Source organism: Bufo gargarizans, chromosome 6 (assembly GCF_014858855.1).
Source record: "Bufo gargarizans isolate SCDJY-AF-19 chromosome 6, ASM1485885v1, whole genome shotgun sequence".
NCBI classification, from domain to species: Eukaryota; Metazoa; Chordata; class Amphibia; order Anura; family Bufonidae; genus Bufo; species Bufo gargarizans.
In genome coordinates this window covers 110881139-110906533 of record NC_058085.1, presented here as the reverse complement: position 1 = coordinate 110906533, position 25395 = coordinate 110881139, and the positions used below count along the sequence as shown (strand labels likewise).

At 46.0% G+C, this 25395-nt stretch overlaps 2 protein-coding genes across 3 annotated transcripts in view; both read right to left on the bottom strand.

Moving 5' to 3' along the window:
- The window catches only part of ZNF385C (zinc finger protein 385C), a 317803-nt gene that overhangs the window by 71713 nt on the left and 220695 nt on the right, over nt 1-25395 (bottom strand). The gene's annotated exons all lie outside the window — the stretch shown is intronic.
- C6H17orf113 (chromosome 6 C17orf113 homolog) lies at nt 828-13543 on the bottom strand. Its single transcript, XM_044298244.1, has 3 exons — nt 13326-13543; nt 10760-11359; nt 828-4126 (listed from the first exon to the last, which is right to left on the bottom strand). The coding sequence occupies exons 2-3, from the start codon at nt 11327-11329 to the stop codon at nt 2591-2593; spliced, it is 2106 nt and encodes a 701-aa protein (XP_044154179.1). The 5' UTR covers nt 11330-11359; nt 13326-13543; the 3' UTR covers nt 828-2590.

Sequence of the window (25395 nt, the reverse complement as noted above, 5' to 3'; positions counted from 1 at the left end):
TGTGCTGATTCAGACGACCGAAGCGTCCGCAAACCGCAAGATACGGTGCAGTGCGGAGGCATGTATCGGAAGCTCATGGAAGCACTACGAAGTGCTTCCGTTGGCTTTTGGGTCCGTGCTTCCGCACCGCAAAAGATAAGACGTGTCCTACCTCTTGCCATATATTGCGAATTGCAGACTTATTCCAGTCAATGGGTCCGCTGTACAATACGGGATTTGCAGTCCACAACACAGGCATGGACGACCTACGGTCGTGTGAATGAGTCCTGAGGCTAAGGTTCTTTTCCTGTTTTTTTATTCCCCATAGTTTACACTACCAAATATCATAAGACTTTTTATTCAAATTTTACAAGAAATGACACAGAATCCAAAAAAATCAGATGAGTAACTATTACTTACTAATAGCAGTAGAGACAATATTCCTTCTAAAGGAAAAAGTGATGAATAAAGTACAATTATCAAACTTTATATTTTTTTCATGGCAAGCAGCAGTATTTCGGGAATGACTCTCTGGAAGCCCCTGCTCATATACAACAGTCTTCAGGCACAGTGCTTTATGTTTTATAAGACTTGCTGACCTTATAAAATTAGTGGTGGCTTATTTTGCCTAAACTGACCCTTTCAGATTTTACAGGTAGCTTCTTAATTTTTGCTACAATCCCTCTTGTTTCAAGCTAATGTTTAAGGGTCCATTCACATGACTGTATTTATGGATCCACATTTTGCAGAACGGATGCAGACTTATTCATTTCAATGGGACCGCAAAAGATGCAGACAGCGCACCGTGTGTTGTCCGCATCCGTACTTCCGCTCCACGGCCGTAAAAAAAATAGAGCATGCCCTATTCTTGTCTGTAATTGAGGACAAGAATAGGCATTTCTATCATAAGGCTTTCTATCATTTGTGGACTGCAAAACACATACGGTCATGTGAATGTACCCTTACACGAAACAACCATATGTACAATAAAAGCCATAACACTGCAAATATTCATGAATTACTTTGATTGGAAGTTGCCATGATGTATGTGTAGTGCTGGATTAGAAATGGGTTCAGATGAAACAGCGCTCCTAGTGGTAAGCTGTGTGAACAGTGGTAGCACATCCTTAGTGCACCGTTTACTTTCATAAACTGGTGACAATGACTTTGAGTATGCAGTCAACCGACCTACAAGGAAATACATGAGTTGTTTTTTTATCAGCACTGATAAACCCAATACTCATGTATATATATTGATTTCACTGCTTGTAGTATACAGAATTGGCCCATCTCACACATTAATGGAATATCGCAAGGATATGCCACCAATGTCATATAGGTGTGGGTCTCACCTCTGGGACCTGGACCTATCTCTAGAACAAAGGGGAGCAAACCACGCATGCGCGGCTATTTCCGGAACTTCCATATCACGCGTGGCCATCTCTCCTTTAACCTCTATGGGAGTTCCAGAAAAAAAAATTCAGTACTCCCACAGATGTAAACGTAAGGTAGCCACATCTGCCCAACGCCTTCGTTCACTTTGAGGGCCCCTGTTCTAGATAGGTGTGGGTCATATCCTATCGATATGGCACTAATGTGTGAGGTGGGCCAACCCTTTTAATGTTTCCGCTCTACTAGGGTATAGGATATAGGCTACTGCCGTCAAAGTTGAACTGTTTAACAGTTCATTATATTGTGAATTTTTTCCAATGTGAATAGTAACAAAGCTGTTATGCTTAAAACAATGCAATAAAACGTGCAAAGACGTTAACAGAGGAAGATCAATTTGGAGCTCTGAAGACAACCTGTCACATATTGGGTGTAGCCACCACACCACATACCCTTGAAGTTTTTTTTTCTTTTCTTCTAGCCCCTCTCTAATCAGCGTTGACATCAGAGCACTCTGGTTCACTCGCCCATTTGGAAATGAGTACTGGTGACCACCCTCTTGACAGTACAGCTTCAACAGCAAACTAGGGCCTAAAACGAAGGCCACTGATCTCTCTGAATGGTGGGGGGAGGGCGGCTAGGGATAAAATAAACACTACTAGAATCTGTGGAGCTATGGCTACAGGTAAAGAGGGCTGCAGTTGTTGCTGGGGTGCGAAAGGTCCGCTTTAACCAAAGCAGAACTATGGTTAAGTCAACATTTCAAAAGCTATTAACTACTTAACCTAATTCATAAACACTTTGGTAAGAATATCAACACAAGAATAGATGATACATAAAGAAGAACTAAAATACAGGTGTCAATACAAAACTAGTATATAGTATTGTGGCACTGGGAAGATACCATTAGTTACTCTGGTGTTGCACTTCCTCAATTTTTGAAGAATAAAGTTAGTCACATCTCACATAGTTATAAAAAGCATGGAAATTGACATAATATTATAGATATTATGGAGATTTTCCATAAAGCAGAACCAATGACCTTATATACTGTTTTTCGGAATGCTGCCTAGTAACCTGTATTCAGAGTCACAGGGATTGCTTCCTAATTTACTAAGCAGTACACCGATTGGTTGAAATGACTTTTTGGTAAAGTATTTGTTATTTTCTATGATATATGTTATGACCCTGTAATTTATAGTAGACAACTACATCAAACCTCCTATGTTTCCCACCTGCCTTCCGAAACAAAGGACTCTGATTCCCTTGTGCCTTCAAAATAATGAACTGCTCTAGAAAAGTCTAGGTCATTAAGTACAGGGCCATCGATAGCAATTTTAAGAACATCGCTAAGATCACCAGCCATTCCTTCCTGGTGGCAACTCTGCTTCAGTAACTCTTTCACCCGACTTATTTTTTCAAAGAGTACAGATCCAAGCGGCAGGACTAAAGCAACAGCAGCTAAGACAGTAAAGTCAGGGAAAAGCTCATGCATCTCAGAGTTGGAGTGGACCAGCTTCACACAAAGATCTCGAAAACTCAAGTGGCTAAGGCTAAACACTATGCGTTTGAACAGGGCAAAGTCGTTTGATGCCCTCTCTGGAACCAAAACACGAGAGAAATACTGCAGAAGGTACCGTAATTCTATTTCTCCATAGGTACCAATATCATCCAGGGATGATGGGTAACTCTTTGGACTGAACACAACTGAAAAAGAGCTGATCATCTTAAGTACATTGCTAGGAAATCGGTCCTGCAGGCTCTTGCACACATTTTCAAGACAGTCTTCTTTTATAAGTTCAAAGTCTTTCAAATGGACTTTGGAGCAGTCAACTAATTCTACTCCTTTGTAGTAGAACCTGCTCTCACTGTCCTCATCAGGATGTTCGTTCAAGTCGTTAAGGAACTCTTGAAAGTTCTGTCCATTTGTGGATTTTTGAGCCTGCAGAGTGGCCTGTGATGCTGTAACTATTGGGTTTATCATAGATATATCAATATCCTCAATCTGGAAGAACTGGTTGAGTTTTTGGAAGATGGGAAGTATATCAAGTAAAACCTTGGTAAAAGCCACAAACCAGAACTTTTTTAGCTCCACGCATAGTCCACTGGCTATAGGAGACTTCGCAGATTCACTTTCAAGTAAAAGAACAAGAGTCGGCCAAGAAAAGTCAATGGTTTCGACAGCTGGCAGGATGGATGTCCAATGAAACGTTCTTGCACAATTTAAGTCTATGCCACAGACAGTGAGAACCTTATGCAACTCAATAAAGCTTTGGCTGTCCCCATTTTTATTACCATACAGTCTATATACCGCATCAATGATACTTTCATATTTTTTTACATATTCAACACTGTTAAAGCATTCGGTTGGAAGCAATGACCTTCTGTGTGATATACAGTGAAACTCTGATACAAGTGGACAAATAGATTTCAGCTTTCCACCAACACCATTTTGCCTATCTGACATTAGTGATGAACCATCCGAACCTAACCAAGCTACTTTCTTAGGTGGGACATGAAAATCATTCAAAATGTCCTTTACTTTATCTAAAACAGAGCTGGCATCCCCTGAACACAAGTCAAACTTTCCCAGGAACGCAATGAACAGTTGTCCATCATATGGTGAAATGGATGTGGTGAACACTACGAGACTTTGCTGTTCTGTGATATCCATGGTCTCGTCAAACACAAGCCCAATAAATGGAGAATCTTTCAATCTCTTTTGATCTTCACTGTGCAGTACTTTAACAATGGCTGCCTGAATTGATCAAACACAAGAGTATGTTAATCTTTCAGTAATTCAAAGCGAAAAATATCCAGCTCACTATAAGCGTTCGGTGCACGGAGAGGACCGGACCCGTCCCTTATATAATCAGAAAAGAATAGAACATTCTACAGCCTCCATCAAGGTTGATCGTCTTTATTGTAGATCGGTATAAAAGTACATACTTCAATCTTCACCACCCTCCACCACGGGTTAACATGTTTCAAACTCGGAAGTTCTTAATCATAACTGGTTTGAAACATGTTAACCTGTGGTGGAGGGTGGTGAAGATTGAAGTATGTACTTTTATACCGATCTACAATAAAGACGATCAACCTTGATGGATGCTGGAGAATGTTCTATTCTTTTATGTTAATCTTTATCTCATATAGCTCACATAGCAAATTATTAGCAATTTCGCCCACTATGACATACATGTGTAATTACCAGCTTAGGTAGACAACCCTGTTTCATACTCTCTATAAGGACATCACAGAGGAACATGTATCAGGGGCAATAACTCTGGTAGACCTAGCCTACTATGTAATACATCTTCCCTATAGTGACCGCTGTATGGTTGAGCATCTGCCTGGCAGTGAAAAGGTCATCATGCCTAGCCCCGTCAATCAAAGTGGCGAGCGTGTGGTAGTTGGAGAGAGAGCAGAGCCTTTAGGAGTAACAGCAAATTATGTGGTTGGCTGGCACTTCACTAGTTCCAAGGACCTGGTGCTCAATGATGGGATAAAATATCCCGCAATTATAAAAAGAAAAATTCACGGCACTCATGAGTACAATGCAACTTAATGTATGATCTTCATTCCATTCAAATGGTATATATTAATACGGCCAACGTTCCGGTCTGACCCGGACCTTGATCACAGCCGAGTAAGCAGAGATATGTGATATGGCGTTGCACATTAAGTTGCATTATACTCCGGAGTGCTGTGAATTTTTCTTTATATCTAGGAGTAACAGCACCCGTTGCTCCTAGAGGCTCATTTGCATATATTTAAACATAATTTCTTCAGCAATGCAGGCACATATGAACATGGGACCAACACAGATGCCTTCAGCTGCCAAGTGCACATTCAACAGGTCAGCCAGTTTCATAGATACAAATCGGATAACAGATGCGTTTTCACTACTCATTATTTGAACGCCTATAACATTGCAACATTGATGGAAGGTAGTCTTTTGGAGAGGGATTTTATGGTCTGCTCCTCAAAAGGTAAAAACAAACCATAGAGGGACTTAGATTACATTTTTCCACTGTAATTGGGACTGCACAGCAGCACTAATTGCACGGCAATTCAGCCCTGTTGCAGTGGCTATTATTACTGTCAGGTCTGTGCTGTGCTGAGGTCTGCCGGCATCTGACATACTGCATACCTTCTGTATATATAAAGGGGTATGAACATGAACAACATTTAATACCTATCCAAAAGATAGGAGATAAATGTATGATCACGGCGGGTCTGACCTGTGCGAATGTGTGACCACTGCACCATTTACTTCTGTAGGACTGCCCACTACAAAGCTTGCCTATCTCCCAGTGGTCGGACCCCACAAGCATCATACATTTTATAACCTGTCCTGTGTAAATGGGCCAGACGTAATCTTATCATATACACTGCTGTAAAACAGTATTCGTCCCCTTACAGATTTCTTTTGTTTTCACACCTCAGTCACACTTAGTTTCCGATTATCAAACAAATTTGAATATCAGACAAAGATACCCTAAGTAAATGCAATGTTTAAATGATGATTTCATTTATTAAGGAAAAAAAGTATACAAACCAACCTGGCCCTATGTGTAAAAGTAATTGCCCCCTAAAGCTAATAACTGCTTGTGCCACCTTTGGCGGCAACACCTGCAATTAAGTGTTTGTGATAACTGGCAATGAGTCTTTCACATTTCTATGGAGGAACTTTGGCTCATTCCTCCTTGTAGAATAGTTTTAATTCAGCCACATCTGAGGGTTTTCGAGTATGAAAGGCCTGTTTAAGGTCATGCCATAGCATCTTGTCAGTCCACAGAACATTTTTCCAAAAGGCTTGGAGATTTTCAAGATTAATTTTGCCAAATGTGAGACGGGCCTTTGTGTTCTTTTTGGTCAGCAGTGGTTTTCGCCTTGGAGCTCTCCCATGGATACCTTTTTTGCCCAGTATCTTTCTTATTGTTGAATCATGAACACTGACCTTAGCTGAGGCAAGTGAGGCCTGCGGTGCTTTAGATGTTGTTCTGGGTTCTTTTGTGACCTCCTGGAGGAATTGCTGATGCGCTCTTGGGAGTAATTTTGATAGGCCGACCACTCCAGGGAAGGTTCACCACATGTTTTCTCCATTTGTGGATAGTAGTTCTCACTGTGGTTCACTGGAGTCCCAAAACCTTACAAACGGCTTTGTAACCTTTTCCAGAATGATAGATGTCAATGACTTTCTCATCTTGAAATTCTTCAGATCGGGGCATGATGTGTTGCTTTTTGAGATCTTTTAGCCGACTTCATGTTGTCAGACAGGTTCTCTTTAAGTGACTTCTTGATTCTACATTGATTCTACAGGTCTGGCAGTAATCAGGCCTGGGGGTAGCTTTTAACTCAACTTTCCAAAAACGTTGGTTAAAGGGGTTCTGCAGTTTGTGTCAACTGATGATCTATACTCTGGAGGGATCATCAGCTTCTGATCGGCGGGGGTCCGACACCCGTAGCCCCCGCCGATCAGCTGTTTGAGAAGGCAGCAGCGCTCCAGCCTTCTCACTGTTTACCGCTGGCCCAGTGATGTCACGACTAGTATCAACTGGCCTGGGCGGGGCTAAGCCCCATTCATGTGAACAGAGCTTCGCCCCGCCCAGGCCAGTGATACTAGTCGTGACATCACTGGGCCTGCGGTAAACCGTGAGAAGGCTGCGGCGCTGCTATAGCGCCGCTGCCTTCTCAAACAGCCGATCGGCGGGGGTCCCGGGTGTCGGACACCCGCCGATCAGAAGCTGATGATCTATTAATTTAAACAAACTGCAGAACCCCTTTAATCACAGTTAATTCATTAAAAGGGGGGGGGGGGTGCAATTATTTTTTCACATGTAGGGCCAGGTTTTGGGGATTTTTTCCCTTAAAGGGCTTCTGTCACCCCACTAAACCTTTTTTTTTTTTTTGCTTACTTATAATCCCTACACTGCGATTTATGGCTACATGATCAAATTAATCATTTTGGTCCTGTAGATTTAGTTTAAAACAAGCTTTTAAAATATGCTAATTACCTTGCTACCAGCAAGTAGGGTGGCTACTTGCTGGTAGCAGCCGCATCCTCCGATCGTAAAGACGCCCCCTCCACATTGTAATTGACAGGGCCAGGGAACGGGATCGTTCTCTGCTGGCCCTGCCTGTTTGCATTTAAAATCTTGCGCCTGCGCCGCGGCCGTACCTGTCTTCAATTGGCGCATGCGCACTGAGAGGCGGCCGCTCGCTCGGCCGCTCTATCCTCAATGCGCCTGCGCCGATGACGTCACATCTACACCTGGCGCAGGCGCATTGAGGATGGAGCGGCCGCCTCTCAGTGCGCCTGCGCCAATTGAAGACGGGTACGGCCGTGGCGCAGGCGCAAGATTTTAAATGCAAACAGGCAGGGCCAGCAGAGAACGATCCCGTTCCCTGGCCCTGTCAATCACAACGTGGAGGGGGCGTCTTTACGATCGGAGGATGCGGCTGCTACCAGCAAGTAGCCACCCTACTTGGTAGCAAGGTAATTAGCATATTTTAAAAGCTTGTTTTAAACTAAATCTACAGGACCAAAATGATTAATTTGATCATGTAGCCATAAATCGCAGTGTAGGGATTATCAGTAAGCAAAAAAAAAAAAAAGGTTTAGTGGGGTGACAGAAGCCCTTTAATATACAAAGTCTTTATTTAAAAGCTTATTTTTGTATTTAATCAGGTTATATTTGTCTGACATTCAAATGTTTGATAATCTAAAGCATTTAAGTGTGACAAATGTGCAAAAAAACTGAAGAAATCTGTAAGGGTGCAAATACTTTTTCACAGCACTGTATCTTTTAATATAGAAAAAACATTTACAAATACTGTGCATTGTAAAATAAATTCTAGAAACCCTGACTACAGTCACTAAGATAGGAAATGTATGTCAAATTGATAAAAAAAAAAAAAACTTTGAAAATACAATATCAGATGCCATACATCTTTCTGCGATCGTAGGACAAAAAATTGTAGACTTTTTTTTTCTGTATTTGACTACTGACAACAAATCAACATTGTACTTGACCTATTTTACAGTCACACAGACAGCAGAGAAGCGCTGAGGCTCAGATCTTTGCCTTGTTCTATTTTCCCATTACTGGGCATGCAAATCTCCAGCTGGCTGCCGGATTTAACTGGGCTCAGACAATGCCTCATGGCATCTGTACAATTCGATTTAATTGTGGTACAAGTGCTAGAGAAAACAGAAACCGTAAGGAATGATGCGGGCCATGGCTTGAGGAGGCTTACTGAGCTGGGCAGTGATTAATTAAGACTACGGCCATTCCAAGAGGTTTTCTTCTATATAAAAGGGCAAATATCCAAAACCCAGTGACCTTTAAATCTGCCCTTCATTTTTATTGCATTACTGTGTCTTCCAGATATCTCTTGTGTAAAATGTATCTGAGCACAAAGAGCTGGGCGCAGTACCTTACCAAAGAATCCGATAATGACTGGACCTTTATAATAACAGATCGTTAACCTTACTGGAAGACGCACCAGAAACCCGGAGAGAGAAGTGTTTAAGGGGTTGTTCACCCCAGAGGCCTTTCGGGCAAACCACCCAGTGTAGCCGGACAGGTGGTGGGAATCATACTCACCGGACTCCTGCCATGGCTCCCACAGCTTCAGATATCCGATCATCACCACCACAGCTAGTCATTGGCGGCAGTGACCACAAGACCTGCATCAAACCGGATGCCGACATGGAGAGATCTGCAGAAGCGGGGAACCCAGCATCTGGATCAGGTACGTATAATTCCCTCCACATATCTGGCTACGCTAGAGGGGTCTGCTTGAAAAGCCCTAAAAGCTGCCATATCTGCGAAAGACTTAGTAAAAAAAAAGTAACAAAAACTACAAATATTAAAAGTGGTTCTCCTATGTTTTTAATACATTTAAAGGAATTGTCTTGTTTAGAAACCCCAATTTCAAATACCATAGACAATTCTGAATTAACAGAATGTCCAGAATCCTTATTTGTAAGTGGAGGACTGTTACAAAGAGCATCTCTTACCCTGGAGGACCACATGGACAACCCATACATCTCTATAGAAACCACTCCTGCCCAAGGGAAATGAACACTTGCTGCCAGATTTGCCCGCTCAATGGAGATCCTAGCAGCAGGTCACCATTTAATTAGCTAATTGTCGACAGGAACCTCTAACAAAACAGGACAACCCCTTAGGGTGCACACGCTGGGGATTTGGTTGCAGAATTTTCCACGACTGAAAATCACTTCCATTCATTGAAGCACATGGATTTCTGCAGTCCTCATTCAAGTGAGCTGATTTTCAGTTGCGGAAAATTCTGGGGAAAATAAAATTGCCTCTTATCAGCTATGGCACCTAGAAGAATAGGGGGTATATTTTTATGCGGGAAAGGGGGAGGGGGAGCATTGAGGGTCTTAAGGGTGGCACTACCATTAGCGGCCATGTTATGCATCTACAGAGGCTATCACTTCTCTTCACCTAAGCTCATGGCAGGCTACACACCCATGGTAAATCTTTAAAACTGAATCATGGTCCAATAATAACATTTTTTTAGCTGATGTGAATGCCAATTTCATATAAAAGCTTTATACCTTACTGATATTACTAGCACCTATATTCTCATCAATACTGGATGATCTTAACTGATTTTATATCAATTATCCAATATTTGGGCAATAGAAACTGAAATACCAAATGTCTATCCACATCTTACTGTCATGTCTATTTTTTTTTGTAGAAATAGAAGCAAAAACTAAAAAACAAACAAAAACAAACAACATGACTGCAATGTGTGAATGGACTCTAAAACGAATCTTCCAGTTTAGGCTACTTTCAAGCTCGCATTTTGGGCGGATCCGTCATGTATCTGCAAAAACGGATCAGTTACGATAATACTACCGCATGCATCCGTCATGAACGGATCCATTTGTATTATCTATAACATTGCCAAGACGGATCCGTCATGAACTCCACTGAAAGTTAATGGAGGACGGATCTGTTTTCTATTGTGTCAGAGAAAACGGATCCGTCCCCATTGACTTACATTGTGTGTCAGAACGGATCCGTTTCGTCAGACGGACACCAAAACACTGCAAGCAGCGATTTGGTGTCCGCCTCCAAAGTGGGATGGAGACGGAACGGAGGCGAATCCTTTTACATTCAGAATGCATTAGGGCAAAACTGATCCGTTTTTGACCTTGTGTAAGAGCCCATGACGGATCTCACAAACGGAAACCAAAACGCCAGTGTGAAAGTAGCCTTAACTGCCTGTGTAAGAATTCAGGCCTTCTGTCGCATTCTTCTTTTCCAGCTGTGGACACCTAACTTTCCATAGCTCAACTAGTCGTGACGGTTTCTACTGCGCTGGCGTTTCTGCCTGTACACACCTGCATTTGTCTTACACTGCTTGGATAGTAATATTCATTTTGCTCAGAAGACAGCAGAGCCTCACAAAGATTAAATTTCTGCAGCTCCAGCAGAGATGGAAGCTTCCTGCTCGAGATACCATCCTTTGCCATGGTGTAGACAGTGGTCAGAATAGCTATCTTAGATGGATCCATCTCGGCTTTGATGACGGACTTTAACTCTTGGTGAAAGTGCATTTCCATGGCCAGCTGCTCCCTATTCACTGCCAGCGCCTGCCTGTGGGCACCGGACGTCACGTGACGCAGAAGTGCATGTCTCTGAAAATTGTCAGTCCCCACGGTGAAGGCGTTCTCAGCCTTGCCATGCTTGTTCTTCACAAGAGCCTGTCGACACTCCATACAGAACATTAGCTTTCGTTCATAGTCAAACTCCAGCCAGGTGAACTCTTCTTTCCAGTGCTCATTGAAATACCTCTTACATTTCTTATTGGAGTTTGAAGTCTCCCCTGCCGGCTTTTTCCCTGGGGTCACCATGCTCCCGCCACTGGCCATGGTGAAATCAAACATTATGGGAGGGTTGAGGTTGTCCATGCTGCATTACACTGAGTAAGGATCTCAAGACTGGTGGACGAAAGAGACAAGGGGAAAGAAATTAGGGATCAAGCATGACTGTTTCCCACAGCATGGGTTGATGGACATTCTGCTCTACGCTGCTGGTGTCTGGTTTAGGAAAGCTAGCGATCACCTCCAGCTTTGCTGATAATTCATGATCCAGCCCTAACGTACTGCGAGAAATGTTCTCATGAATTCAAAGCAGCGATGGACTGGTCATAGACCCCACAGGAAGATTTCTCGTGGGACGAATCCCAGGAGGCTGCCTAAGCACTTCTCATGGCCACCACCTGGATACCTAACGATGTGATGCTCTCAGTAGTAACTAATGCTAGGGGCATCAGGTACTTATGGGCCTGGCCGGTGGCTGCACAACTAAACTGAACTTTATCACCATCCTCATGTTGGTCATACAGCTAAATACTGCAGTGGAGAAGTGGTATTTGGTTCTGCTGGGCCGGTACTTTGTGTTTTACTGTGGTATTGGGTTCTGCTAAGGCAGTATTTTGTGCTGCACTGTGGTATTGGGTTCTGCTGGGGCGGTACTTTGTGCTGCACTATAGTATTTGGTTCTGCTGGGGCGGTACTTTGTGCTGCAATATTGTATTTGCTTCTGCTGGGGCAGTACTTTGTGCTGCACTATAGTATTTGGTTCTGCTGGGGCGGCAGTACTTTGTGCTGCACTGTGGTATTTGGTTCTGCTGGGGCAGTACTTTTTGCTGCACTGTGGTATTTGGTTCTGCTGGGGCAGTACTTTGTGCTGCACTATAGTATTTGGTTCTGCTGGGGCAGTACTTTGTGCTATACTATAGTATTTGGTTCTGCTGGGGCAGTACTTTGTGCTGCACTGTGGTATTTGGTTCTGCTGGGGCAGTACTTTGTGCTGCACTATAGTATTTGGTTCTGCTGGAACAGTACTTTGTGCTGCACTATAGTATTTGGTTCTGCTGGGGCGGTAATTTGTGCTGCACTATAGTATTTGGTTCTGCTGGGGCGGCAGTACTTTGTGCTGCACTGTGGTATTTGGTTCTGCTGGGGCAGTACTTTGTGCTGCACTGTGGTATTTGGTTCTGCTGGGGGCGATACTTTGTGCTGCACTATAGTATTTGGTTCTGCTGGGGCAGTACTTTGTGCTGTACTATAGTATTTGGTTCTGCTGGGGCAGTACTTTGTGCTGCACTGTGGTATTTGGTTCTGCTGGGGCGGTACTTTGTGCTGCACTGTGGTATTTGCTTCTGCTGAGGCAGTACTTTGTGCTGCACTGTGGTATTTGGTTCTGCTGGGGCAGTACTTTGTGCTGCACTATAGTATTTGGTTCTGCTGGGACAGTACTTTGTGCTGCACTATAGTATTTGGTTCTGCTGGGGCGGTACTTTGTGCTGCACTATAGTATTTGGTTCTGCTGGGGCGGTACTTTGTGCTGCACTATATAGTTGGTTCTGCTGGGGCGGTACTTTGTGCTGCACTATAGTATTTGGTTCTGCTGGGGCGGTACTTTGTGCTGCACTATAGTAGTTGGTTCTGCTGGGGCAGTACTTTGTGCTGCACTATAGTATTTGGTTCTGCTGGGGCGGTACTTTGTGCTGCACAGTAGTATTGCTGGCCCCACCTACTTGTGTTTGCTCCTCTTCTGTCAATCTGGACCCACCTACAACATGGGGCCACTTTCATGTTTTTCCCGGGGCCACTAAATACATGGGATATTAAAGAATGCCTAGATTTTGCCAGGCTGCCATCGTCTATGGAGAAGGCTACTTTCAGACTGCAGGAACGTGGCAGCGAGTGGCATGCAGTGGGGCATAACTAGCCATTCATGACCCCTGACCAGTCCGGTGTGGATGGAAGTTGTGGCACATACTGGTATCGGGCCTGACGGTGCCTCAGTCCTGGGAGCTGCAGACATGATGGGAAACCTGCCCTGCTAATGTCCGCATAACGGGTCACCCAGCCCCGTCCTGCTGCTGCCCATACATACCCTGCTGCCAGAGCGGATACTGGAGAAGTCTGCCGGCTGCAGCCCATTACCCAGCGCACTCTCCTCTGCTCACACACAAAGAGGACATGGCTGCCCGTCACAGCTGCTTCCCCGACAGCCCCGGAGCCGCTGCTCAACAAGCGCTCAGCACCGGGGAAACAACGCTCTACAGGCGGCCGCAGGGAGACCCAGGGGCATGGGGGCAGCCATGATGTGTGTGTCTGCTGTCTGTGCCCACCACTACCTTGCGGCATTGTCAGTGCTGCCCCCTAGTGTCCGGAGCTGTGCGCGAACGGAGCATTTTCTGACTGGAATTGGTGCACCACCTGCAAATGCTTGTGGTCCTGTTTGTAGCCTGCAAAACGCAATATGCAATCTCATTCACACATAGCGTTTTGTAGGGTTTTTCTGCACTTCTATATACTGATATGGCGCGAAACATCATCAGCTCTGACAAAAACATTAGCTTTGCTTCCCAATTCCTGTCCACTGAGGGCCAATGGTATTGTAGGAAATATCTGGGCATCTAGGGCTGATTCTGAAGAGTGTCTCCGTTCGCACTGCGTTTTTTCGCAGGTCAAATTTGGAATGGATTCTGCATCAAAAAGCCAGCGGGCGGGCGTGCGAAACGTCTTTTATTATTTTCAATGTGAGGTGTGGTGTATGGCCACGACTGTGCCAAGAATTGAGGAGTCACGGCAATTATCCGGCAGTGCAGTCTGCCATTGAAAACAATCCAGAATCTGCGCAAAATTCAACCTAAAAGCAAGAAAAAAGCCGTATAAACGCACCCCTGGATTGGAATAGGATTTTTGTTTACTCAGGGGACATTTGGGAGTGTCTGAGCAGGTGTACAGATGTTAATGGGGTATTCCCATCACAGACAATGGGGGCATATGGATATGCCCCCATTGTCTGATAGGTGCGAGTCCCATCTCTGGGATCCACATCGGGAACGGAGCGAGGAAAGGTGGTGGCTGGAGGACCCCGGGTCACCGCCGGGGCCGGGCATACGCAGTACATTGGGCAGGGGCATACTGATATGCAGTGCTTATGCGCTGGTTAAGTAACGGGCCCGGCGGTGAAGTGCTAGATTATGAATGCAGACGAGAAACTAAAAAACAAAACCTGGGTACCATCAGTGTTATGGATCTGCCTCCCACAGAACTATATAATCAGTTTAAAACATGTTATGTAGGTGACAGACTCCCTTTAAAGGCTATGTACACCTTTGGGGCATTTTCTTACTATTGCATTTGTTGTGCTTTTTCATAAGTTTAAACAGTTATATTTACTTATTTTAGTTATAATGGGTATTCATTGCCTTTAAGAGCAATGTTGATTTATATTCACAGTTTTGTATGGATTTTCATGTAGGCCGAAGTAAGTCCATGAGAAGATTACTGTACTGTTCAAAAGCTAGTGCTATTGTAACAACATATTATACATTTAGAAAGTTAGAAGATACGCCGCACCTGCAGATTCTGAGGCTTCATTGTTTTTCCTATCTGAACATGAATTCCACAGTGTGAGAATGGTCTAGATGTTCCTCAAAGTATATATTCATGTATCAAAGTTTGTCCCTCAGCCCTGAGACAAGGCCCCAGATGTCAGAGGTGTGAAGTAGTGAAAATATTAGGCATGTATGAGTTAACCCTTAATGGTATGATGCTTATTGCTTATACAACAGTGCCATCTAGATATAAGCGGTTAATACTACATCAGTAGCAAAATTGCATTCTGGGTAGTATTATGACGCCATGCTCCTTATCAATGCACACACCCCTCCAACAATGATTGGTAAGTTCCAAACTCGGAGGGCGTGTTCATCTGATAAGTTTTGGGTTAAGAAACCAGTTACCAGAAAAAAGGAGAAAAAAAGAAAGAAAAAAAAAAGAGAAACAAACATTTGGATTATAGATCTCTGGAAAATCATTTGGATTATCGGGAAAAACTCTTGAGAGCTGGCTGCCCCAAGACTCTGCACATCACTTGACCCTTGGGTAATGTATATTTTGTTTTATGTAGTATTGATCTAAATTAATTGGCTTGATACTTAGCCAGATACCCGCTCACTTGCGGACGTGTAACGTTAGTTGCTACATCCGTATTTTCTCTGATTTCAGTTACGATGCATATAACTGAAACAAGGGGATAATATTGGAGAAACTCTTTGTTGGGAATCTTTGAATTCCCTAGTTTTATATCAAGCCAATAATTTATACGTTTTGTTGCAATACTACCATTATCTGAAAGATTGGTCATCATTTTTGGGCGGAGCAAGGGCTCGTATCTGTCATCTTCTTGATTGAGTTTTCCGCATAATCCATTGATTGTATATCTCTCACAGATTTAAAGCTGTATTGCATAATATTCTTGTGTTGGTTGAGTAGTGTCTTGTTGGTATCATATAGTGGTGAATTCTGGGTACTGCATTGTCATGGAACCATGAACCAGACGTACAACAAGAGATAAGTGGAAAATAAGAAGGTTTTATTGAAGAGCAAGCCGTAAGCAAAGTCCGAACGGATGGCTAAACCGAAGCCGGGTCTTGCGGAGACAGAGGTCAGGAACCAGAAGGGTAGTCAGACGAAGCCAGGAACAGGAACCCACGGGGTAGTCAGACGAAGCCGGAATCAGGAACCAACGGGGTAGTCAGACGAAGCCGGAATCAGGAACCAACGGGGTAGTCAGACGAGGCCAGGATCAGGAACCAGAAGCAGCAGCAGTCTTGGAAGCATGTGAACACAGGAGGACCAAGCAAGGAACTGAAGCCACAGACCTCCTATATATATGAGCTGGGCATCCAGCTCCTCCCAGTGGGAAGGAGGAGCCGCAGGGTGGGAGGCTACAAGAAAACCCAGAAACCAAGATGGCCGCCAGCACATGTCAAACGAAGGGAACAGCAAGGAGGTAAGACCATGACAGTACCTCCCCCTCAAGGGCCCCTCCTCCGCGGAGTAAGGAACGGTTTCTGAGGGAAGCGTGCGTGGAAGGCTCGGAGCAAAGCAGGAGCATGGACATCTGCGGAGGGAACCCAGGAACGCTCCTCTGGACCATAACCACGCCAATGGACCAAAAACTGCACCCGGCCGCGGACCAGGCGTGAGTCCAGGATATTGCTCACCTCATACTCCTCACGATTGCCCACTTGGACCGGACGAGGCCGAGGAATCGAGGAAGTGAAACGATTACACACCAGTGGCTTCAACAGGGAGACATGAAACACGTTGGAGATCCGCATGCCAGGAGGAAGCGCAAGGGCATAGGCTACCGGGTTTACCCTGCGAAGCACTCGGAAGGGACCAACAAAGCGAGGCGCCAGCTTGGGAGTGGGCACTCGAAGGTTGAGGTTGCGGGTGGACAACCATACGCGGTCTCCGACCTGGTAGGAAGGAGCGGGCGCTCGTCTGCGATCAGCCTGGAGTTTCTGGCGCTGCGCAGAGACCTCAAGGGACCTCTGGATCTGTACCCAAGAAGCACGTAGGACGGAAAGGTGATCCTCCACAGCCGGAATATCCTGGGGAGAGAATACCTCTGGTAACACGGCAGGTTGGAACCCATAATTGGCCATGAAGGGAGACGTCCCAGAGGAAGAGTTCACCGCCGTGTTCCTGGCAAACTCAGCCCAAGGCAGGAGGTCAACCCAATTGTCTTGGTGATCGGAGACATAGCAACGAAGGAATTGCTCCAAGGCCTGATTGGATCGTTCTGCGGCCCCATTGGACTGAGGGTGGTAGGCCGAGGAGAAAGAGAGATGAATCCCCAACTGGGAGCAAAAGGCGCGCCAGAACCTGGACACAAACTGACTCCCCCGATCCGACACAATCTCCTTGGGCAAACCGTGCAACCGGAAGACCTCCCTGGCAAAAATCGAGGCCAACTCTTGTGCAGAGGGTAACTTCTTGAGAGGAACACAGTGGCACATTTTGGAAAACCGATCCACAATCATGAGAATGACCGTATGGCCTCGGGATGCAGGGAGGTCCACAATGAAATCCATCCCCAGGTGTGACCATGGACGCTCCCCGGTGGCTATGGGTTGCAAAAGGCCCAACGGAAGGTGCCGAGGGGACTTACTCTGGGCACAAACGGAGCATGCCGCTACATATGCGGCGATGTCGGAACGTAAAGAAGGCCACCAGAACAGACGTGAAACCGCCCAGGACAGCTGATTCTTTCCAGGGTGCCCCGCGGCCTTGGAGTTATGGTAGGTTCGCAACAACCGAGTGCGCAACTCCTCAGGCACAAAACATCTGCCGTTGGGTCTCCCAGAGGGAGCACCAGATTGAGCCGCCAAAATCTGCTCACCCAGAGGAGAAGTCAGGCTGGTGCGAATAGCGGCCAGGATCTGATTCGGGGGTATGACCGTAGTCGGAATCGACTCCTCCCCGGACAGCTCGGAGTACTGCCGTGATAAGGCATCCGCTCTGATGTTCTTGGAGCCGGGTAGGTAGGAGACCACGTAATTAAAACGTGACAAGAACAGAGCCCATCTGGCCTGACGTGGTGTCAATCTCTTGGCCTCAGAGAGGTAGGTCAGATTCTTGTGGTCCGTCAGGATGAGAACCGGAACCACCGAGCCCTCGAGCAAGTGCCTCCATTCTTTAAGGGCCTGCACGATGGCCAATAACTCCCTGTCACCAATCTGATAGTTGCACTCCGCGGAAGACAGTTTCCGGGAGTAAAACCCACAAGGAAGCAGAGGACCCTCTGGTGTTCTACGCTGAGACAGGAGGGCGCCTACTCCCGTCTCAGACGCGTCCACCTCGAGGACAAAAGGCAACCCAGGGTTGGGATGCGACAGAATCGGAGCCGACACAAAGGCGGACTTTAGAGCCTCAAAAGCTCGGATGGCCTCGAGCGGCCAGACCTGAGGATTACTGCCCTTCCTGGTCAGATCCGTGAGAGGCTTGGCTAGCATGGAAAAGTCCCTGATGAACTTCCGATAATAATTGGCGAAGCCCAAAAAGCGCTGCAGGGCACGAAGCCCACTGGGCTGGGGCCACTGTAAGACAGCCGAAACCTTCTCAGGATCCATGGAGAACCCCTCAGCGGAAATGATGTAACCTAAGAAGGTTACCTGGGATCGGTGAAATTCGCATTTCTCAAGCTTACCGAACAGCTTGTTCTCTCGTAAGCGTTGCAACACTCGTCTGACATCCAGAATGTGGGCCTCCATGGATGCAGAATATACCAAGATGTCATCCAAATAGACCACCACACACTGCTGCAACAGGTCACGGAAAACATCGTTGATGAATTCCTGGAAGACTGCGGGCGCATTGCACAACCCAAAGGGCATAACCAAGGATTCATAATGACCGGTCCTGGTGTTAAACGCGGTCTTCCACTCATCGCCCGCCTTGATCCTTACCAGGTTATATGCCGCCCTCAGGTCGAGTTTGGTAAAGACCGTGGCCCCTTTGAGGCGATCGAACAGCTCGGAAATCAAGGGTATCGGGTAAGCGTTCTTGATCGTGATGCGATTGAGACCCCTGTAATCGATGCAAGGCCTCAACTCGCCGCCCTTCTTTTTCACAAAGAAAAATCCAGCCCCTGCCGGGGACGAGGATTTGCGAATGTGTCCGCGTGAAAGCGCCTCCCTCACGTACTCCTCCATGGCCTCATTCTCCGCTACCGACAGTGGATAGACTTTGCCACGAGGAGGAACGGCACCGGATTGTAACTCTATGGCACAATCGTATGGGCGGTGCGGAGGTAGGGCAACCGCGCGCACCTTATCGAATACATCCCGGTACTCTTCGTATTCAGGAGGCAACAGAGAGTCCGAGGAAGTACACAGCAACTTGACAGGCCCATGGATGCAACTAGCCCCACACTGCGGTGACCACGAGAGGATCTCGACCGATCTCCAATCGAAAGTCGGATTATGCTTCTGGAGCCAGGGGTACCCCAAGACCACCGAGTAGTGTGGAGACGAAATAACCTGGAGACAGACCGACTCTCTGTGAACGGCACCAATGGCTATCCCCACTGGAAGGGTCTCATGAGTCACGTGTGGCGGCAGAAGGGGTCTGCCGTCTATCGCCTCAAGAGCCAGTGGGGAACCTCGAGGCTGCAGAGGAATGGAATTGGCGGCAACGAACACTCTATCAATGAACAAACCACCAGCACCAGAGTCCACCAACGCCTGGGTCGTCACCGAGCCCCCGACCCAGGAGAGGACAACCGTGATCAGTGGTTTGTCAACACGGGAAACCGGGGACGAGGAGACTCCACCCAAGATCTGCCCCCGACAGGACCTCAGGTGCGAGCGTTCTCCCGGACGGTTCGGACATGCCAACCGAAAATGCCCACCGAGACCACAGTACATGCATCGGCCCTCGCGTCTCCGGAGTACCCTCTCCCCCTCAGACAGGCGAGCAAACCCCCGCTGCATGGGTTCACCCCCAGACAAGTCATCCCCAGGAGGCGTGGGAGGAGAGGGAGGCACGGGTGGGACAGCAAACGTAGGCGCCAATCTGTTAGGAGACCTCCGCAGGCTCTCCTTAAAGGAAGGTCTCTCCCTGAGTCTGGTGTCAATCAAAATCAGGAAAGAAATAAGAGACTCGAGCTCCACTGGTAGGTCCTTAGCTGCAACCTCATCCTTCAAGGCATCCGAGAGACCATGAGAGAAAGCAGCGACCAGAGCCTCATTATTCCAGCCCACCTCTGCTGCCAGGGTACGAAACTCAATGGCGTATTCAGCTACGGATCGTGAACCCTGTCTGATGGACATAAGGAGCTTCGCAGCAGAGGCAGCACGAGCCGGCACATCGAATACCTTCCGAAGAGAAGCAACAAAACCGGAAAACTCGGCAACCACCGGATTGTTGTTCTCCCATAAAGGGCTGGCCCAGGCCAAGGCCTTGTCCGAGAGCAGCGAGATCAAGAAGCCCACCCTTGATCTCTCAGTAGGAAAGGCATGTGGCAGCAACTCGAAGTAAATGCCCACCTGGTTAAGGAAACCTCGGCACTGAGTTGGCTCTCCCCCAAAGCGCTGTGGAAGGGGGGCAGAACCGGTCATACCCTGAAACACCACAGGCGCAGCAACAGGTGTCAGGGTAGACTCTGGCGCAACAACCGGAGCGGCAGTAGGAGCGGGCCCAGGAGCGACAACCGACCCATCGGCAACGGAAGCTAAATGAGCCGTGCGTTCAAGCAGGGTTTGCAACGCCACAGCGAACCGACCCAACAGGTGATCCTGCTGATCAAGTCTGGCAACCAGCGTAGGTAGCGAGGGTGGCCCTGTACCGTCAGAATTCATGGCTTGGTCCTAATGTCATGGAACCATGAACCAGACGTACAACAAGAGATAAGTGGAAAATAAGAAGGTTTTATTGAAGAGCAAGCCGTAAGCAAAGTCCGAACGGATGGCTAAACCGAAGCCGGGTCTTGCGGAGACAGAGGTCAGGAACCAGAAGGGTAGTCAGACGAAGCCAGGAACAGGAACCCACGGGGTAGTCAGACGAAGCCGGAATCAGGAACCAACGGGGTAGTCAGACGAAGCCGGAATCAGGAACCAACGGGGTAGTCAGACGAGGCCAGGATCAGGAACCAGAAGCAGCAGCAGTCTTGGAAGCATGTGAACACAGGAGGACCAAGCAAGGAACTGAAGCCACAGACCTCCTATATATATGAGCTGGGCATCCAGCTTCTCCCAGTGGGAAGGAGGAGCCGCAGGGTGGGAGGCTACAAGAAAACCCAGAAACCAAGATGGCCGCCAGCACATGTCAAACGAAGGGAACAGCAAGGAGGTAAGACCATGACATGCATATCATTGTATATTATTGAAATTTAGGTTGATTCATTTTTGTTTGTATTTTAACCTATTGTATAATAAACCATTTATATTTTTGCATAGACGCTTGTACCCTGTTTTACTGATTGCACAAAATAATCAGGTTCTTGATTGAACTCTTTAAGATGTTTATGTCCATCTAACTGGGTCAATATAGTTTGCATAATTTTTCTTTTGACCCGATAATTTTTTTTTAAATATTTATATAAAGCATTTGCTTTATATACCCGACACATTACGGGTGGCTACAGCTGCCAAAAAAGGTCTTCAACCCGTTTCGGAGTGTCTTACTCCCTAAAGAAGGACAGCGTCTGTCCAAAACGCATTGGAGCAGCTGTAGCGACCCGTAGCTACAGAAGTGACGTCACTAGCTTCTCCGTGAGAGCGCGCACTGCAAAAAAATCACGTTCAAACACCCGCATCACACCACCGTCCGGAGCGTGTATTGTATGGTGGAAACTGTTTAGGACCCTGTACCAACCAAGTACAAAGTGCACCTCAACAAAAGAACATCAGAGACAAGAATAGAATATATAGAATTATTGCAACCGTATAAGATTACCCACTGGTGTACACACTTTATATACTTACTTCCCCCTTTCCCTTTTGAGCGCGGTACCAATAATATTTGTTGGTGATTTCATTGCGTGCAGCAGTCTGTGCGGTCCTGCTGTGGTACCGCTGCCACACTAGTCTCGCAAAATAACAATGCGCTACTGTAGCAACCCATACAGACAAAGTAAGTTGAAGTCACCGACTATTTTGCCCTTCCTCTGATCTGTCAAAACAATAACCCACAAAAACAGATCCTGTCTGAGGAGCATCCGCCTTCACTCGGTCAGCATTTGCTCAGTAATCCATCAGTATTGGTAATGCTCTAAAACAGAGATGACACGTGAATGGAATATTTGCATGTCGTCTGTGTTTTGTACCCACTCCTGCCTTTGGCTACCAAATCACAAGCCAATTCTGATGCGACCATACAGGCCTTACAGCTGCTACACAGACAAGATCCGTTGTGCGTCTTATTTTTCCTTCCTTCTGACAGATCAGAAGAAGGGTCAAATAAATGGTGATTTCAAGAAGGCCAAACAAGGACAATAGCGACCCCGTCATAGAGTGGGGAGGGTGGTAACAGTATGAGAAGTCTACAGAGTGGCCCTCTGACAAAGTGTGGAGGTGACAGCAGCAGTATGATTAGGCCACAGAGTGCCACGGTGCCATAGTGTGGAGATGGCAGCATCAGGAGGCCACAGAGTGGCAAGGTGACATAGGGTGGAGATGGCAGCAACAGCAGCAGCATGATATCACAGAGTGGCAAGGTGACAGTGTGGACATGGCAGCATCAGGAGGCCACTGAGTGCCACGGTGCCATAGTGTGGAGATGGCAGCATCAGGAGGCCACAGAGTGGCAAGGTGACATAGTGTGGAGATGGCAGCAACAGCAGCAGCATGATACCACAGAGTGGCAAGGTGACATAGTGTGGACATGGCAGCATCAGGAGGCCACAAAGTGGCACGGTGACATAGTGTGGAGATGGCAGAATCAGGAGGCCACAGAGTGGCATGGCGACATAGTGTGAAGATGCCAGCAGCAGCATGATACCACAGAGTGGCATGGTGACATAGTGTGGAAATGGATGATCTAATCTGATGCATCAGGCATTAGTGGGTGGAAATCCTGGCTGATCCACGCCTAATTAATCTTGACAAAGGTAAGTCTCTCCACATTTTGGGTGGACAGGCGAGTTCTTCTTGGGGTAACTATGGCCCCCGCCGTACTAAACACCCGCTCTGATGCCACACTACTGACTGGGCAGGGCAGCTTTTCCAGGGCAAACTCGGCCAGTTGCGGCCACAAATCCAGTTTGGCTGCCCAGTAGTCCAGCGGATCTTCTATGACAGCTGGCAGGGTGCTGTCAAAGTATGCCACCACCTGCTGGTTCAGGTCCTGCTCCAGGTCTACCTGCTGCTGGTGAGTAGTTTCTTCACTATGTGGGTGAAGAAAGCTGCTCATCAGCGACTCTAGACTCAGACTGCTGGTGCTGCTGTGACTTGCGACGAAGTCGAAGATCAAGTCAATCAATCAATCAAGAAATGCTGGGTTGCTGATCAAGACAGCTGACATGTCGACCTGAGGCCTCGGGAAGAAAACCCTGCTGCAACCTGTGCCTGTGCAAAAATCATTGACGCCTCTGACACTCCCCTGTGCAGGGCCTGGCACTTCTCTGTCTGACATACTTTTAGCTGAACTTAAAGGATAACTGTCACACTTGGACCCTAATTTCAATTTTCATATATGTAGTTACTAATAACATGATATTTCAGAATCAGTTACTATTAGACTGACTTAACCCATATTTAATAAGATTCAGCCCTTAGCAACCAGTCTGCATAAAACTGCAATTTCACTATTCAGTTACGATGGCCGCCACTGCCCGCCCCCTGAGGCTAATCCCGCCTGCCCTCACTAGCCAGTAACAATAGCCCCCCAGAAGTGTCAGTAACCAGAGCCCTCCCCCTAAAGGGTTAATCTCTTGCAGCACAGAGGGGTACTCTTACCACATGTTGCTTTCATTTATACACTGAGCAGACGGCAGATCTCCTTTCCCTGCTCTGCGCTGCTTCCACTCTGCATTGTCCTAGTCTGCTGAGTGAGGGAGCGTCTGCCAAGCGCGGGGACAGGGAGAAGTGCACACAGCCCAGGCACTGTTATCAGCTGCTGGGGAGGACCTGGCTTTAATCATTTACTCACAGTCCCTCGCTGTCAGTAATCTGACCTTGCAGGCTGCGTGCTTCTGCGTCCTCCGTCCTTCAACACATAGACGGACCATGCCTAGCAACCTGATTTTAAGCACAGGTAAAAGTAGGCAGTACAGGGAACAAAACTGTGGAATTAAGGGGTAATTGAATACACAGTGAAAAGTTGAAATAGGGCCACCAAGGAGATATTAATCACCACAATCCAATACTCAAAAAAAACAAAAAAAAAACGACAGTTATACTTTAATAAATTAAAAGCAAATTAAAACACCCCTAAAAGCGCCAAATATATTTTTCACTTTTTACTGATAGGCAACTAAAGGATTTGAAATTGGCAACAAAAAGATTTCAGCGTAAATAACAGCAAATGTGAACTGTGTATATATTTCTCGTATTGGACTAAAATAGCCCACTAAACGATTTCTAAGTAAATAACAGAAAAAGTAAACTGCAAATATTTTTCATTTTTTTCTAGAAATATGTCAATAAGCGCTTTTAGCGCAAATAACACTAAATGTGAACTGCGTCTATTTCTCTCGTATTGCAGTGGAATATGACAATAAACGCTTTTAGCGCAAATAACACCAAATGTGAACTGAGTCTATTTTTTCGTATTGTAGTGAAATATGACAAGAAACGCTTTCAACGCAAATAACAGCAAATATGAACTGCGTCTATTTCTCTCGTATTGCAGTGGAATATGACAAGAAACGCTTTCAACGCAAATACCACCAAATGTGAACTGAGTCTATTTTTCTCTTATTGTAGTGAAATACGACAAGAAACGCTTTTAGCGCAAATAACAGCAAATATGAACTGAGTCTATTTTTCTCTTATTGTAGTGAAATACGACAAGAAACGCTTTTAGCGCAAATAACAGCAAATATGAACTTAGTCTATTTTTCTCTAGAAATATGGCAATAAACGCTTTTTGCGCAAATAACACCAAATATGAACTAAGACTATTTTTCTCGTATTGTAGTGAAATATGACAAGAAACGCTTTTAGCGCAAAAAAAACAAATGTGAACTGCGTCTATTTTTCTCGTATTGTAGTGAAATATGACTAGAAACGCTTTTAATGCAAATAACAGCAAATATGAACTTACAGTAGTCTCTTTCTCTAGAAATATGGCAATAAACGCTTTTAGCGCAAACAACAACAAAAGTGACCTGCGTAAATATTTCTCGTATTGTATTAACCACTTCAACCCCGCTAGCTAAAACCCCCTTAATGACCAGGCCACTTTTTACACTTCTGTACTACACTATTTTCACAGTTTATTGCTCGGTCATGCAACTTACCACCCAAATGAATTTTACCTCCTTTTCTTCTCACTAATAGAGCTTTTATTTGGTGGTATTTCATTGCTGCTGCCATTTTTACTTTTTTTGTTATTAATCAAAATTTAACGATTTTTTTGCAAAAAAATGACATTTTTCACTTTCAGTTGTAAAATTTTGCAAAAAAAACGACATCCATATATAAATTTTTCGCTAAATT